At 44.7% G+C, this 13465-nt stretch overlaps 7 protein-coding genes across 7 annotated transcripts; 4 read left to right on the top strand and 3 right to left on the bottom strand.

The window, feature by feature from the left end:
* The first annotated feature begins 63 nt into the window (after positions 1-63).
* On the top strand, positions 64-1128 carry ASPGLDRAFT_286604 (NADH dehydrogenase [ubiquinone] 1 beta subcomplex subunit 9). Its single transcript, XM_022543776.1, has 5 exons — positions 64-198; positions 257-389; positions 450-528; positions 587-628; positions 675-1128. The coding sequence occupies exons 1-5, from the start codon at positions 179-181 to the stop codon at positions 701-703; spliced, it is 303 nt and encodes a 100-aa protein (XP_022400784.1). The 5' UTR covers positions 64-178; the 3' UTR covers positions 704-1128.
* Positions 1040-1799, bottom strand: ASPGLDRAFT_46875 (histone H2A). Its single transcript, XM_022546545.1, has 4 exons — positions 1682-1799; positions 1528-1616; positions 1275-1478; positions 1040-1216 (listed from the first exon to the last, which is right to left on the bottom strand). Exons 1-4 carry the CDS (start codon positions 1732-1734, stop codon positions 1161-1163), a joined length of 402 nt encoding a protein of 133 aa, XP_022400783.1. The 5' UTR covers positions 1735-1799; the 3' UTR covers positions 1040-1160.
* A 509-nt stretch (positions 1800-2308) lies between these two features.
* Positions 2309-3230, top strand: ASPGLDRAFT_170989 (histone H2B family protein). Its single transcript, XM_022542728.1, has 4 exons — positions 2309-2576; positions 2627-2698; positions 2752-2839; positions 2890-3230. The coding sequence occupies exons 1-4, from the start codon at positions 2405-2407 to the stop codon at positions 2978-2980; spliced, it is 423 nt and encodes a 140-aa protein (XP_022400782.1). The 5' UTR covers positions 2309-2404; the 3' UTR covers positions 2981-3230.
* On the bottom strand, positions 3083-5264 carry ASPGLDRAFT_46872 (cysteine protease ATG4). Its single transcript, XM_022546544.1, has 6 exons — positions 5007-5264; positions 4736-4899; positions 4350-4682; positions 4112-4280; positions 3821-4048; positions 3083-3744 (listed from the first exon to the last, which is right to left on the bottom strand). Exons 2-6 carry the CDS (start codon positions 4887-4889, stop codon positions 3375-3377), a joined length of 1254 nt encoding a protein of 417 aa, XP_022400781.1. The 5' UTR covers positions 4890-4899; positions 5007-5264; the 3' UTR covers positions 3083-3374.
* Positions 5265-6396: 1132 nt separating this feature from the next.
* On the top strand, positions 6397-8264 carry ASPGLDRAFT_35370 (putative R3H and G-patch domain protein; the record flags this gene model as incomplete). The annotated part of the gene is made up of 3 exons (XM_022544554.1): positions 6397-6472; positions 6524-7760; positions 7808-8264. 3 exons carry the CDS (start codon positions 6397-6399, stop codon positions 8262-8264), a joined length of 1770 nt encoding a protein of 589 aa, XP_022400780.1.
* A 130-nt stretch (positions 8265-8394) lies between these two features.
* Positions 8395-10030, bottom strand: ASPGLDRAFT_126653 (putative C2H2 finger domain protein; the record flags this gene model as incomplete). Its single annotated transcript, XM_022540658.1, has 2 exons — positions 8395-9868; positions 9921-10030. The coding sequence occupies 2 exons, from the start codon at positions 10028-10030 to the stop codon at positions 8395-8397; spliced, it is 1584 nt and encodes a 527-aa protein (XP_022400779.1).
* Positions 10031-10681: 651 nt separating this feature from the next.
* ASPGLDRAFT_170980 (uncharacterized protein) lies at positions 10682-12809 on the top strand. Its single transcript, XM_022542727.1, has 4 exons — positions 10682-11112; positions 11175-11328; positions 11380-12380; positions 12431-12809. The coding sequence occupies exons 1-4, from the start codon at positions 10700-10702 to the stop codon at positions 12603-12605; spliced, it is 1743 nt and encodes a 580-aa protein (XP_022400778.1). The 5' UTR covers positions 10682-10699; the 3' UTR covers positions 12606-12809.
* The last annotated feature ends 656 nt before the right edge of the window (positions 12810-13465 follow it).

The raw sequence follows: 13465 nt of genomic DNA, 5'->3' as shown, positions 1-13465 counted from the left end.
AATATAGTAGTTTTCTGAGCCCGCCGAACAGGAACCGCGAATGCAAATGTCGGCATAGGTCAGCACAGGGAGTGACAGACCTCTATTCAAATACCCAATTCAACTTGAACCAGCAGTTGTTTGTTCCATCACTTCTTTTGTTTTACTTGCTACCGTTTTACATCCCCAAGATACAACCATGTCCACCAACACAGTTGTGTAAGTCCATTTCTATACAGGATATTGGGGCTACTGACCTGATTCTTCTTATCTCCAGCTCGCTATACCGGCGGTCTTTAAAACTTGCGCTCGACTGGGCGGTTCACAGACAGATTTGGCGCGGCCAAGCAGTATACATTCGATCGCTGTTCGAAGCAAACAAGGACGTTCGCGACCCCCGCCAACAAAAGGTAGGCGTTCCACATAGAATGCAAACATTTTGCGCCTTTGGCTTAAGAACAGTTTGGCAGGTGCTGTTGAGAGAAACGGAAAAGTTACTAGATACCTGGAAACACCCTGATCCCTACAGAATGCCCACTGCTCCCGGCGGTATGTGACCAAAACGAGCGAGATACCTAAAGAGATTCTATGCTAATGATTATTACAGGTAACAAATATGAGAGAAACATTCCTGCTCGGCAATTACCTCGTATGTAGATCTGAGGACTACTGTCGTACTGGCTAACAGATAACAGTTGCTTCCGATCACGCCAACAGTCACTGAGGGCGCTGTGCAAGCAAGAGGTGGGCTGTTTTGTAGGTTATGGCGAATGCGCATATCAACAAGTGGTAGATAGCAAACCTCGGCATTGTAACATTTCATCTTTCCTACGCCAAAACCAACAACAGGTAAACTACTGCTTTACCAATCGGGACTATATCTCCAATCTACTACTAGACATACAATACGCTCGTATAACGCAACGTGAAACATCTTTAAAAAACCGCATAATTGATCATTCAGATGGTTTCCCATCAAATTTGATAATGACCGAAAGCTAAGATCCCTTAATAAGCTGTCGGTATCATTCCATGCCCGTAGACATAATATACAACCATTAAAAAAAAAAAAGCAGAGCCATAAACGTGCCCAGTCCAGAACCCCGAATCACATCAATAACAAAACCGAATCACGCCGGAAATAAACCCACGAAAAAGAAAAGAAAAAACGTGAAAACATTCTACAGCTCTTGGCTCGGTCCCTTTCCGGCCTTGGGGGTCTTCTTGGGAAGCAAGTCTGGGGGAAGACATTAGCATCATTTCGGTTCACGCAGGACAAGTTTGTATCAACTCACTTTGGTGAATGTTTGGAAGGACACCACCCTGGGCGATGGTGACATGACCCAGAAGTTTGTTCAACTCCTCATCGTTACGGATGGCAAGCTGAAGGTGACGAGGGATGATACGGGTCTTCTTGTTGTCACGAGCGGCATTGCCCGCCAATTCGAGAATTTCCGCGGCAAGATATTCGAGGACGGCAGCGAGGTAAACGGGAGCACCTGTCGCGTATAAGTATTTATCTCTGTGGGCGCGAAGAGAGTTGCTTACCAGCACCAACACGCTGGGCATAGTTACCCTTACGAAGGAGACGGTGAACACGTCCAACAGGGAACGCAAGACCAGCCTTGGACGAACGCCTGCGCGAGTAACATGAGTTAGCGATTATAATGAAATGGCTTCAAGCAATGACTGGGAATCATACGATTGCGCGTTCTTGCTGCCGCTGGCCTTGCCTCCAGATTTGCCTCCGGTCATTTTTGGTCGTTTGTTGGGTTATTGAACGTCGATTTGAGATAGAAAAAAGGATGTATGGGTTCGTGACAGCAGGTTAGTGCAACAAAGGTTATGGGAAGTGGTAGGCAGCGCGAGGGAGCGGAAGACATTTATAAGAACGCGGTGAGGGTGACGTTGGGCTACCCGGAGGTCCTTCAGATCACCCTCTCGCTTAGCGGGGTTGGCCAATCATAACAGAGATCACGTACTGGTGTATTCATGCTTGGCAAAGATATATCCGCTATGAATCGCGGGTAGCTTGCTAAGGGAGTCGTGCGGGTATTCCAGATTGAGTTAAGCGCCGTAATGTAACCTTTGGACGTTTCTAATACCAGCCTCTTGGCGTGATTGTTGCCGTTTTCCTGTAGTATTTGACGCGTCCGCCCCTCCTTAATCATACGGATCATACGCACCCGTTACCGTATTGAAATTCTGCCTCTTTTGCGCACTTCAAGATCAACTGCGCTTTCGCGGCATCGTATAAGTATCGCGCCTCCCTCGTCACCGCGTCTCAGTCATTTTCTCCTCCCATTCTATCCGCGACTACATCTACAACCCCGTTTTATACGCCTTTGACTACCTGAGCTGCTGCTTTACAGCTTGGAATTAATTGATATCCGACCACTACAAATAATCCAACTTTACGAACAAAATGCCTCCCAAAGCTGCCGAGAAGAAGCCCAGCACTGGTGGCAAGGCCCCTGCTGGCAAGGCCCCCGCTGAGAAGAAGGAAGCTGGCAAGAAGACCGCAGCTGCTGCGTCGGGCGAGAAGAAGAAGCGCGGCAAGACCAGGAAGGAAACCTACTCTTCGTACATCTACAAAGGTATGTATCACGCGTCAATCTCAGCTCCAAACAAAACTAACGGCATGAAGTTCTTAAGCAAGTCCACCCCGATACTGGTATCTCTACTCGTGCTATGTCTATCCTCAACTCCTTCGTCAACGGTATGTTAAGCTGAGAAATGGTGTGAGATGAAAATGGTTCTGACGATCCTTAGACATCTTCGAGCGTGTCGCAACTGAAGCTTCGAAACTTGCTGCCTACAACAAGAAGTCGACAATCTCGTCGCGAGAGATCCAGACATCGTAAGTGTGCTTTTCGTACCCAACCTGAACTTGACTGACATAAGTCTCAGTGTGCGGCTCATTTTGCCTGGTGAACTCGCCAAGCACGCCGTGTCGGAAGGCACCAAGGCAGTGACGAAGTACTCCTCTTCCGCCAAATAGGCTATTTTGTTTCTTGTTTTCTTTCGTTGGTTTTGCTTATTTGTTATGCTGCCTCTTCATCTATCAGGGTTTTGAGGCAGTGGGTTAAGGGTGTTCGCGGGATTTTTTTTTAATGTGTCATGGGATGGCTTTGCTATATCTGTTTTGTTCTCTTTTTTCCTGGGCCCAATGTCTTTCATGGTTGTTATTTCAAGATGTGAATGCGGTGTAACATAACTCGGATCTGGGGTTGGTTGCGCGGTCTCACCCCTACCAGAATTCGGAATACCATTGACTACTAAGTAGTACTCTCATCGCATGTTCATGTGGATCCGAATAGGAGCAACGAGTATGAATCTTACTCAAAGTGACAATTAAGAATAACATTGTTCCAATGGTAGTCAACTTCAAATGTTTACTCCATACCGTCGATATCATCTAGAGCTTCAACTTCATCGAGTGCCTCTTCCCGACCAAGGCCGTAATCCGGCTGCATGTAACTGAGAATATGTATAATCGGCTTTCCTCGGCCGGCCTCAACGCGTTTCTTCCAATCTTCCCAGTCTTCTTCATTCCTTATAAGAAAACCAAGTAACATACTTGGATCCATATCTTTGATATGTATCCTCCGCAAACGCCGAGTATGATACGTGTCACGCTCTTCTTCAGTGTAAAGCTCATGGGCCGGGCGATGAGGCAAGGCAGGTCGGGTGTGGTGAGGATCGAGGTAGAAAAGATGCGATCCTTGAACCCCAACGAAGTAGTGCGACGCTGATGGGCGCCCTCTGTTCCAATGTCGTCAGCATTATGTTCACATTCTAAGCTCAAACTGATTCGGTTGCGAATGAGCCCATAACGTACCCTGCTATTCCCACTGATTGAGGGTACTGTAAAGCGGCTTTAAGTGCATCCCAGTATACAGGAGTGATATGATCAATGCCCAGTCTGGTGCCTAGAAGGATAAGTGTGGGTCGAATACATCCAGCATCGTCCCGAGCGATGTCCATGAGCTTGTCTTGATAAACGTTCGCGTTCTCATTAGAGACATATACTCCGAGTTTCGGTTCCTGGCATTGCTCGCAGAGCGCCCTATTTCATGCATGAGCACAGTTCAGTTGGCAGGGTAGTTTTTTTCCTTTTTCTTTTTCATACTGTATACAGAGTGCGGTTGCCGAGGGTCCAAACCATTCCCCGGGATACTTGCCGCAACGCTCCGCACCGAGCTCGACAAAACGATGTATTGAAAATGGCGCATCCGGGCAATCAGCAAACAAAGATAGCAGTCGCATTTCCTCGTCGGCTTTCATCCCTCGCTGCCAATCTGAGATTTTCATTAGCAAACAACCCTTTTCGCCAGACATTGGCCGCAATAGCGAGAGGGGATTGATACCGCGTCCCAACAGCAAAGAAGAAAGGCCATTTGCAAGGAGACTTTGACCAGATCTAATCATACAGCCCCATCCCGTGTCAGACGTGAAGCCTTGTGAGTCCATGAGCTGGCTTCTCAACCGCACACTCAGTGTCATGTTTGGGTTCGCGTCGTGGCTCTGGGGTCTCGATATTGGGACGAAGTTGGATCTATATGTTATCCAAATCCTCGACTCGAAATCGCATACGAATGCTTTGGGCCACCCAAGGGCTGTCTCATAGGTCTGTGTTGTTGCGTCTTGTGCGAGGTCCTCTGAATCACGCCCACCCTCTTCGAAAGCGGGAATTTGTGGCCCTGATAATCAGTAAGCCGAGGTATCACCATCGTGGTTTCATTTTAATGCTCACTGGTGTCGCTTTTTGGTGTAGTCACTGGTAAATGCCGAGTATATTCCTTACCCAGGCACCATATAGGTGAACTAGGCTCTTCATCGTTTTTGGGCTCAGGGTCCCAGAGGTACTGTACGATGCGTTTGCATCTTCCCAGGTCCACGCTGTTCATTTCTGGTTCACTTTCATGCTGGTTAGTGAGGCCGAATTGTTCAGATTGGTTGCTCAATAGCAAATATATGAGGACTGTGATGAAAAGGGGGTTTTCATGTGGAATGATGATGCACACCTCTCGAGCCTCCTCTGTATTCGGAAATCGGGCCAAGAAATATAGAGTTATTGAAAGTGGGTGGCCAAAAGATAGATTTAATTTGTAGGAAAGGTGAGAGAATGAGGGGTCTGTCTGTAGTCACGAGGAAACCAAATGATAGATAGTTGTCCAAACGTCATCATCACCCTGCAATCCTGCAGAGAAGCGACAGTAAATTATGGGTTGTAGCCTTCTAGTAATGTAATATAGAGCTGTGCTATTATTGTTGAAGCTCACCCAGAAGACGGTTCTACAAATATCATATTTGAATAATTATTATTATATCTTCCTTTCATCAAGGTGTAGCAAAGCGGATCCGCCTCGCTTGTTGTGTGGCCTTAGGCAATCAACTACATTAGAGGCATCTGTTCCTCTGTACCCTTTTCTCCATACAATCTAACATTCTGTATATATGGAGTTATTGTATTGAAGAGAAGGGAATGTAATAACACTGGTCTGGATACACTGAGCTGTCCATTGCTAACCGATACTTGCATATTATCACAAGGCACGTCTGTTACAGTGATCTGTACTTGGGTTTGAGAGAATTATACATTTTCTGTGGATATTGTTATGCAATAAATTTTTGAATCGATTTTTTTTTTTTTTTTTTTTTTTTAATATAAGGGGGTGCTCAATGTGACATGCATATATATATATTGCCATTTGACAGTGTTTATACTGTACACCCCCATATCATATGCACTCTTCCCATGACCCGGCAGCCAATGACACTAAAACCGCACGAAGTCATTAACTACAGGATATATAAAGTACTCCAGCAAGATATCCCTGCCGACATACGCCACAGGATAAGGCAGAATCACAAGATTCCTTGGGAGTAATGTGTATCCACAATAAGCTCGGCACCATTATCTCCAGTATCCGACCGAAGCCATGAAGTAGGATACAAGGGATAAGAACCACCATCCAGGTACATACATACTACAGAGTACAAATGTATACACAAGAATACCTTTGTGAGGTCATCGTGGAGCTCTAGGTGGGGACTACCTAGATTGTACTAGTATATACCACCACAGGGAAAGTGGGGTACCTATGATTTGGGGTATGCTCCGTACGTAGTACTCTGTACAGTAGTGTGTTTAGTAGCATGTTTACACATTAGAGCGTGATAGGAGTATTTATTTTATACATATTTCGTATTTCGTAGTTCAAGCATAACCGGGCATAATAGATTGAGCTGACGAGCAAGAATGACTAATCATTCAGTGTCTGATAGCTGTTATCGCTCCTCTGGCTTGGCATCAAAGAAAAGCCGACATCCCGCCACTCTCTTCCTACCACGCAACCTTAACCGATATCACCCTCGCGACAGCCAATTTCCAAACGAAACGTGCGGACAGAAATGGCTCGTCATGGCAAATCAAAGGCACGGATGAAAAAACCGGAGACCATGACGAGGGCCCGTCAAGGTGTAGGCAGTATGCTTCACCATCTTGATAACATACCTATATATAACTGACTGTATCAAGGCCAGTTGCCAAATAAACTTACCATGCAGCAAGCGGCGCGAAACACCGAAGGCCGCAATATCTGGCTGCCATGTTCCCAACTGCGCCATAAAGCAGTCCATTTCGTGAGAGGCGGTGACCTGGAACCGGAGGAGACGAAAAATCAAACGGCACCATCGCTTGAGAAAGAGCCATGCGAGTCGACGTCAAAAACGGGACTGGACATTGAGAAACACGACATTTCTCATGAGAATACATCCCTCGAGCTTAGTTTTTTTATTGATCGGTCAAGCCAAAACATCGCACCCACAGGTCTACCCAACCCTGTTTCTAGATTGCGTTCACTCAGCCCAGAAGACTCAAGTGGGGACGAAGTAGTTTTCCACGGACGGAACAGATATACCGACCAGAAGAACCCTTCACAATACCCAATTACGATTGATGATGAATATGAACCGCAGTCTTTAGAAACATTCATTACGCGTCAGAACCCAATTTCAAAGGCTTCAATCAAAGCAGGACACAGTTCTACACCCCCCGGAAGAGATGGTCAAGCAATATTCAACGAGGAAAGTACAAAAAGTACGAAGGACGATGAAAACGATATACTTGCCGACTACATCGCCAACATGGACGTCGACTACGAAGAAACGGACACATCAAGCAACGCGCAACCAGACAACGTTGACATGAACAAATTCGGTCTATCACCGCGTCTCAATGAAGACCCTGGTTCAGTCAGCCTGTCAAGTAGTGACAACTTGAAAGAATTTAAAGAATTCGAAGCCAGTGACTTGGAGGTTCAGTCCGACGAAGATTTGCTTGATGAAGAGGTCGATTTGGAGAACATTGAGTCACTATACGAAATTGCCTCTGGCTGGAACACGAAAACTAAACCAAGGAAAACAAGATTCCCTTCGGCGTCAGCCTTTGCTGATGCGCTAGAATCAGACCCTTATCACGGATTCGATATAATGGATTATAACCGACCCAGCTTGAGGAAGAAGGTCAAGGGGAGAAAAGGCCCTCCCGATCTTATGTTATCCGATAGCGAACTCGAGATGGAATTAGAAAGGGCATGGAGAAATGACCGAGAAAAGAAGAAATCCAAAAAGCAAAAACGTGAGGAGCTTCGCTCGCAGGGATTGCTAGGCCGAAGCATAGGCAATCCAGACTTGAAGACCAAGTATGCACATGGCACGGGTGTTGATGACTTAAAATCAGAGATTCGTGCCTTTCTTTTATCATCGAAAGACAGGTAATAACCCCCCCCCATCTTTCACAGAACATCGCTGACAATCTTAGTTTGCCTTTACCTCCGATCAATAAACAACTAAGGAAACTTGTCCATGATATGGCAAATGCTCTTTCACTGAAATCGCATTCCCGAGGCAAGGGTCCCTCCAGGTTTCCTATTCTCTACAAAACTTCTCGTACCTCGAAGTATAATCAACATAATATTTCACAAGCCGACAAGATACTCTCGCATGGGAGGTTTCGCCATCGTACAATAAAGACAGGTGACCAAAGTGCAAAGAAATCAGTGAAAACTCGTGGTGGTCGCCCGGACACTTCCGTTTCTTACATGGACGGTGACATTGTTGGCGCATCAGCACCTGAAATAGGCGCAGAAAACAAGGGACGGGCTATGCTAGAGAAAATGGGATGGAGCTCAGGAACTGCTCTTGGTGCGACTAACAACAAGGGTATCCTACTACCTGTTGCACATGTGGTTAAAAAGTCGAAAGCTGGCCTAGGCTAACCATCCTCCCGGGGCTCTTGTACATTTAATAAGTATCATTGGTGCAGATACATAGTATTGATAATAAAATATCGTCAAATGAGCCCAGTTTTCGTACGCCAAGACATGATATGACGCTTGTGTCAGCCTGCTACTTCATATTTCTGGAAGTATTGGGCAGTGGCTGCGCATGGTCAAGTTCTCTGACATGGGAGAACAACTGATTTTTAGAATTGAAAGTCGAATGACACATTGCACAGGTCAGATCCGTTGAAGGGTTGGCCTGCTTTTGTGCAGCTTTTTTGGCACGTTTTTGTTTGGCCTTTCCCATTTTCTCAGGCGATTTCTTTTGCCCCCCGTGGGTCAATGGCATCCCAGACAACACATTGTCTGCCTCCTGACTTCCATTGTCTTCCTTGGCAAGAGGACAGCGTGATTGCGTCTCAATATTAGGGTCATGGCTAGTACCGTTGTCTGAAGCGTTGATATTGAGATTTTCCAACTGATTTAAACCGAGACCGCCAAATCTCTGGAGGTCAACAGTCACATCATAAGACTCACGTAAATCTGATTCACAGTCTGATCTAGCTGTAGCCATCCGGTTGTTATCGCCATGTTCCTTGATTTGCCGCAGATGTGCATCCTCAAAAATATTATTCCCATTTTCATTCCCTTGCAAATTCAATTGCCTATCCTGTGTTGTCATCTCTTGACGAAGATCTTTGACCGCCTTTAAATGTCTTTTGCTACGCTCGTGAGCTTGAAGTTGTTGTTGACTCTTGAAACTCTTGTGGCACACCACGCAATCAAAATGCTCCACCTCGCTTTCGGAGTTGTCATCTCGATATTCCTGCAGCTCTTCCGATTTGGCCCAATCTGGAGCAATATATTCACGTAGCTTTGCTTGGTTAGCTGCTCGCGATCTGGTAGCCTGTGCTTCCGCCGATTGGCGAAGGGTTTCCTGGCGTTGTGCTTCGCTTTGGGGATTAGGTTTGTATCGCTGGTCTCGCTTTTTTATAAAAGAGACAAGCGATCTAACAGCATCATTGAATTCGCGGATTCCTTCTTCTCTTAGGCGTCTGTTCTCCTTCTCCATTATCCTGCGGACACGACGATCTGGGGCTTCGGAGTAACGATGGACGTCTTTCCATGCAAACGATTTCTTTGTGGAGAAACTACTCCATATAGCATAAAATGGCCGTACAGTATCTTCGAAACTGTCACCGCGATATCCAAAAGTTGGGTAATCAACGTATTCGACATTTTCCCATTGACATGCCATTTTCTCCTCGCGAGCCAGCCGCGAGAAGGTTTCACGGAGACCACCATAGAATCCTGATTTTGAGTCCGAAAATTCCATACGGGGACTAAAATTGGAAAAAAGTTTGAAGATGTCATCTGTAGTTGTCATTCGGGTGTTATAAGAGTAATCACCACTTTCTGTCCTGGCGCCGCTTCCCAGGAAGACCTCACGATGGGAGTCATACCACGCCCGCTCCTGAGGATCTGAGAGGACTTCATATGCAGATTGTACCTCCGCAAATAATTTTGTTGCGGTTTCAACATTTCCGTAGTTTCTGTCTGGGTGCAGCTCAAGGGCTTTCTTTCTGTGTGCCTTCTTTATCCTAATTGTGGGATTAGAGCTCTGTTCAGTATCATAGGGGGAAATGAACTTACTCCTCTTCAGAAGCATCCCACTGTAAACCAAGTAATCCATAATAATCATTCTTAACTTGTCCCTCGGGTAAGTCTGGGCCTCCATGGCTTGTTGAGTGAAATTGTCCCATTGGCTGGGCCTTTGTGCTGTATTGTCTGGCCAGATAAAGATAAATGGCAAAAGAAAAGAAAAATGGAACAGAAACAGAAAGTAAAGAAAAGCAAGAATATTGATCAATTGGCTGGGATTTTTTTTTTTTTTTTTTTTTTTCCCCCTCCTTCACCTTTTCTCTCAAAAAGCAGTAATACAACTAGTACTAGTAGTACCATGCTTGATATAGTGGGTCGCATAGATCCACCAGCCAGAGGTACATGTACGAGTTAATAATTTGTCTTCCTCCCTACATAAGCCACATTATTAAATATAAAATGAATACATACATAAGCAGTATTACATAGTTACATGCATGAATACATGAATTATAGAATCTTTAGCCAGGTTAGGGTAAGCCCTATATCGACACTATCACTCTACAAGCTAGCTACCAGCCTTGAATCACTATCTGTGTGATGGCAAAGAAACAAGGGAGGAAAAAGAAATATAAAGATAAAGAAGAAGAAGAAGAAGAAGAAGAAGAAGAAGAAGAAATGAGAGTGGGAAAAAAGGAGGAAAAGGAAGATGGAAAATGAAAAATTGACATCACTTATCTCCGATTATCGATATTACAATTTTTCTTCCCCGCTTAACAGATCCGATCATATGCCTTAATACCGCGGGAATCCTTATTTTAAATATCGGAATGGTTTTATCTCTCGACAATCTTCCCGAAGAAGTGCTTTATTCTATCCTATGTTATTGCCACCCCACTTCCTCAGCTGCACTGCAACAGACAGCTCGCCGGTTCAGAAATGTAACGAATGAGCCTTTACTATGGCGTTTCTACTGCAAAACTCACTTCAAGCAATGGGATCATAGACACAGACTGCCAGAGAAACTCGCTGGCCCTGTCAGATCAGTTAGCTGGAAAGCTCTTTACGTATCCAGGCATCACATCGACCGCGTGACTAGCAGTCTCCTGGACAGAATCATTGCGAGTCAAACTGGGCGGATCAATAAATTTCGGATGGTTGTCGATTTTGGATACGATACCAAAGACACTCTCTTACGGCACCTCTCTGTAGGACCGGAAGCAGAGGACTATTTAGCAAGAAGGTTGGCTCTTTCCAGATATCATTCTCGGGAACATTCTGTAGCTCATCATTAAATGAGGATAGATATTACGCACAGGCACTGTTAACCCAGCTCAACCGAGGCCTTGCAATTGCAGAATGGGCAAAAGTAAGGACTGGTGAGATTGTATCTCTCGAGAGAGCATTGGGTGCTTTCGATCTTTTTATTCCAAAGGATGGTGATGGGAGTCCAGATGATGTATGTTGGATTTCACGGTTAATGCATGCGGTGCTTCTAATAGCAATACAGATAACTACAAAACTAAATGAGATTGCTATACAGTTTATCTCCAATTTTCCTAATATAGGCCAACTCTCGCCCCGTGAGAAGGCCTTGGCCGTGGCATCATACTTGAGGACAAACAATCTGACAGGCATTGAGCCAGGACGAGAGTACCACCGATTGGAACACAATTTCCTGGGGGTTGTATTAGATGATCCCGATCATAATGCACTTCCTTTGGTCTCAGCAGCTATCTATTGCTATGTTGCGCAAAAGCTTGGCCTGAATGCCCGGCCTTGTGGTTTTCCCTTGCATGTCCACGTCATTGTCACGCCAGCACTGGGCTTTGATATTGATGGAAATGCGCTCAATTTCGCGGAACAAGGTGAACCCATGTACTTGGATCCGTTTCATTCACAACAAGAGACGCATATTTCAAACTTACAGAATCAATTGCTTCTTTTGGGGGCTTCCGACATCGAACGATCGAATTTTCTGGGCGAATCTTCAATATCGCAAATAGTCCTACGATGCGGAAGGAATATCTTGACTTCGATCCAACGCATGCAGTTTCCTAACGTGCGCCAGGCACGGATTGATGTGGCGAGTGCAAAGTATGCTGCATTTTGGTCGTTTATGCTTTTCTCAGAGCCTGCCCAGCCAGCGGAGCGTCGGCACTATTTACCCTGGCTAATGGAGCTATTTGCTACGGATTTCCCATCTGACGTCTACCTTGTCGAGCAGCATATTGTCCCTCTTCTTAGGGGCTTGCCGGAATATGAAGATATTTTGGGAAGTCTTCATGACATACGAGCCAATGATGAGATGCCAAAACAAGTACGGCATCGAACTACCAGTAACAAGGGTGTAAGATATCGGATAGGTCAGGTCTTTCGGCACCGTCGCTATAGGTACAAGGCAATCGTCACCGGGTGGGATATGGAATGTGAGGCCAGTGAAAATTGGATGAGAACGATGGGAATAGATCGCCTGCAGACAGGCAGGCACCAGAGTTTTTACCACGTTCTGTAGGTAAACCATAAACTTTTTGGTTCTCGAAACCGCTAACTAATATTAGGGTTGAGGACAGATCAGTCCGCTATGTAGCCGAGGAAAATATCGAGCCGATTGACCGTTCTCTTGGGGAGCTGCCTTCGAACCTAACCGCAGTGGCTGGGAGGCATTTCAAGCGATGGGATGCGAACACTCGGTCATTTGTTAGTAACATACGAGATGAGTACCCAGATGACTAGTCACTGCATCTATCTGCAAAGACCGGAAAACCCGAGGATAGAGGACGATCTATATTGTGAATGGTGTCTGCAGCTGAAGGGGAAAGAAAGAAAAATGCGGGAAAACATGTACATATTTATGGTATATAAAAAGCCAAAAATAAGGCTGGGAGCAATAATTGGAGGGGAAATAAAAGTTTTAAATTGTTATCAAAATAAAGAAGGATCTAATAAAATCTATTAACTAATTGTGAAGCCTCACAGTAGGCCTTGGGGCCCTGGACATACTTTATAGCAGGAGTCACAGGAGTCACCTGTCTCACACTGCTGGGCTTCATCTTGAAGACCAGTAATCAGTTATAAACTATATCACTCTTGAATATAAACCTATACTCTCTTCTCTCTGCTTATTACTCTCTTTTATACTTAGTTATCACCATGCTATTCTATCCTTCTAACTTATAGTCTCATAATTTTGATTGTTCTTATTAGAATAAGCCGATAAAAACCACACTATGCCTTTAAGCAACACATCCTTTGAGAATAACTTGGAATGAGCTTGTAAATTAGGATCTTCTTTTACAGTGACTAGAGAGCCCAGTAATAATGATCTAGTCAGAGAATAATAATAAAAATCATTGCCTCTTAAACAGGATTAAAACTAAGATAAAGGATCTAATGAAATAAGAATTTCTAGAAGGAATAATTTTAGCTGTGTAATATTAAAAATAAGAGCTTTAAATTGTTATTATAATAGAGAATGAAAAATAACGATTTAAGACATTAAAATAACCTTATCTAAATTAATACACACTATAACAATTAACAATACTTAGCCTGCAGCATCATAATTATTATATGTCATAAAAACTAATATATAC

The sequence above is a fragment of the Aspergillus glaucus genome, assembly GCF_001890805.1.
Source record: "Aspergillus glaucus CBS 516.65 unplaced genomic scaffold ASPGLscaffold_10, whole genome shotgun sequence".
NCBI classification, from domain to species: Eukaryota; Fungi; Ascomycota; class Eurotiomycetes; order Eurotiales; family Aspergillaceae; genus Aspergillus; species Aspergillus glaucus.
Note: the sequence above shows the minus strand (reverse complement) of the source record. Positions and strands in the feature narration are given on the sequence as shown.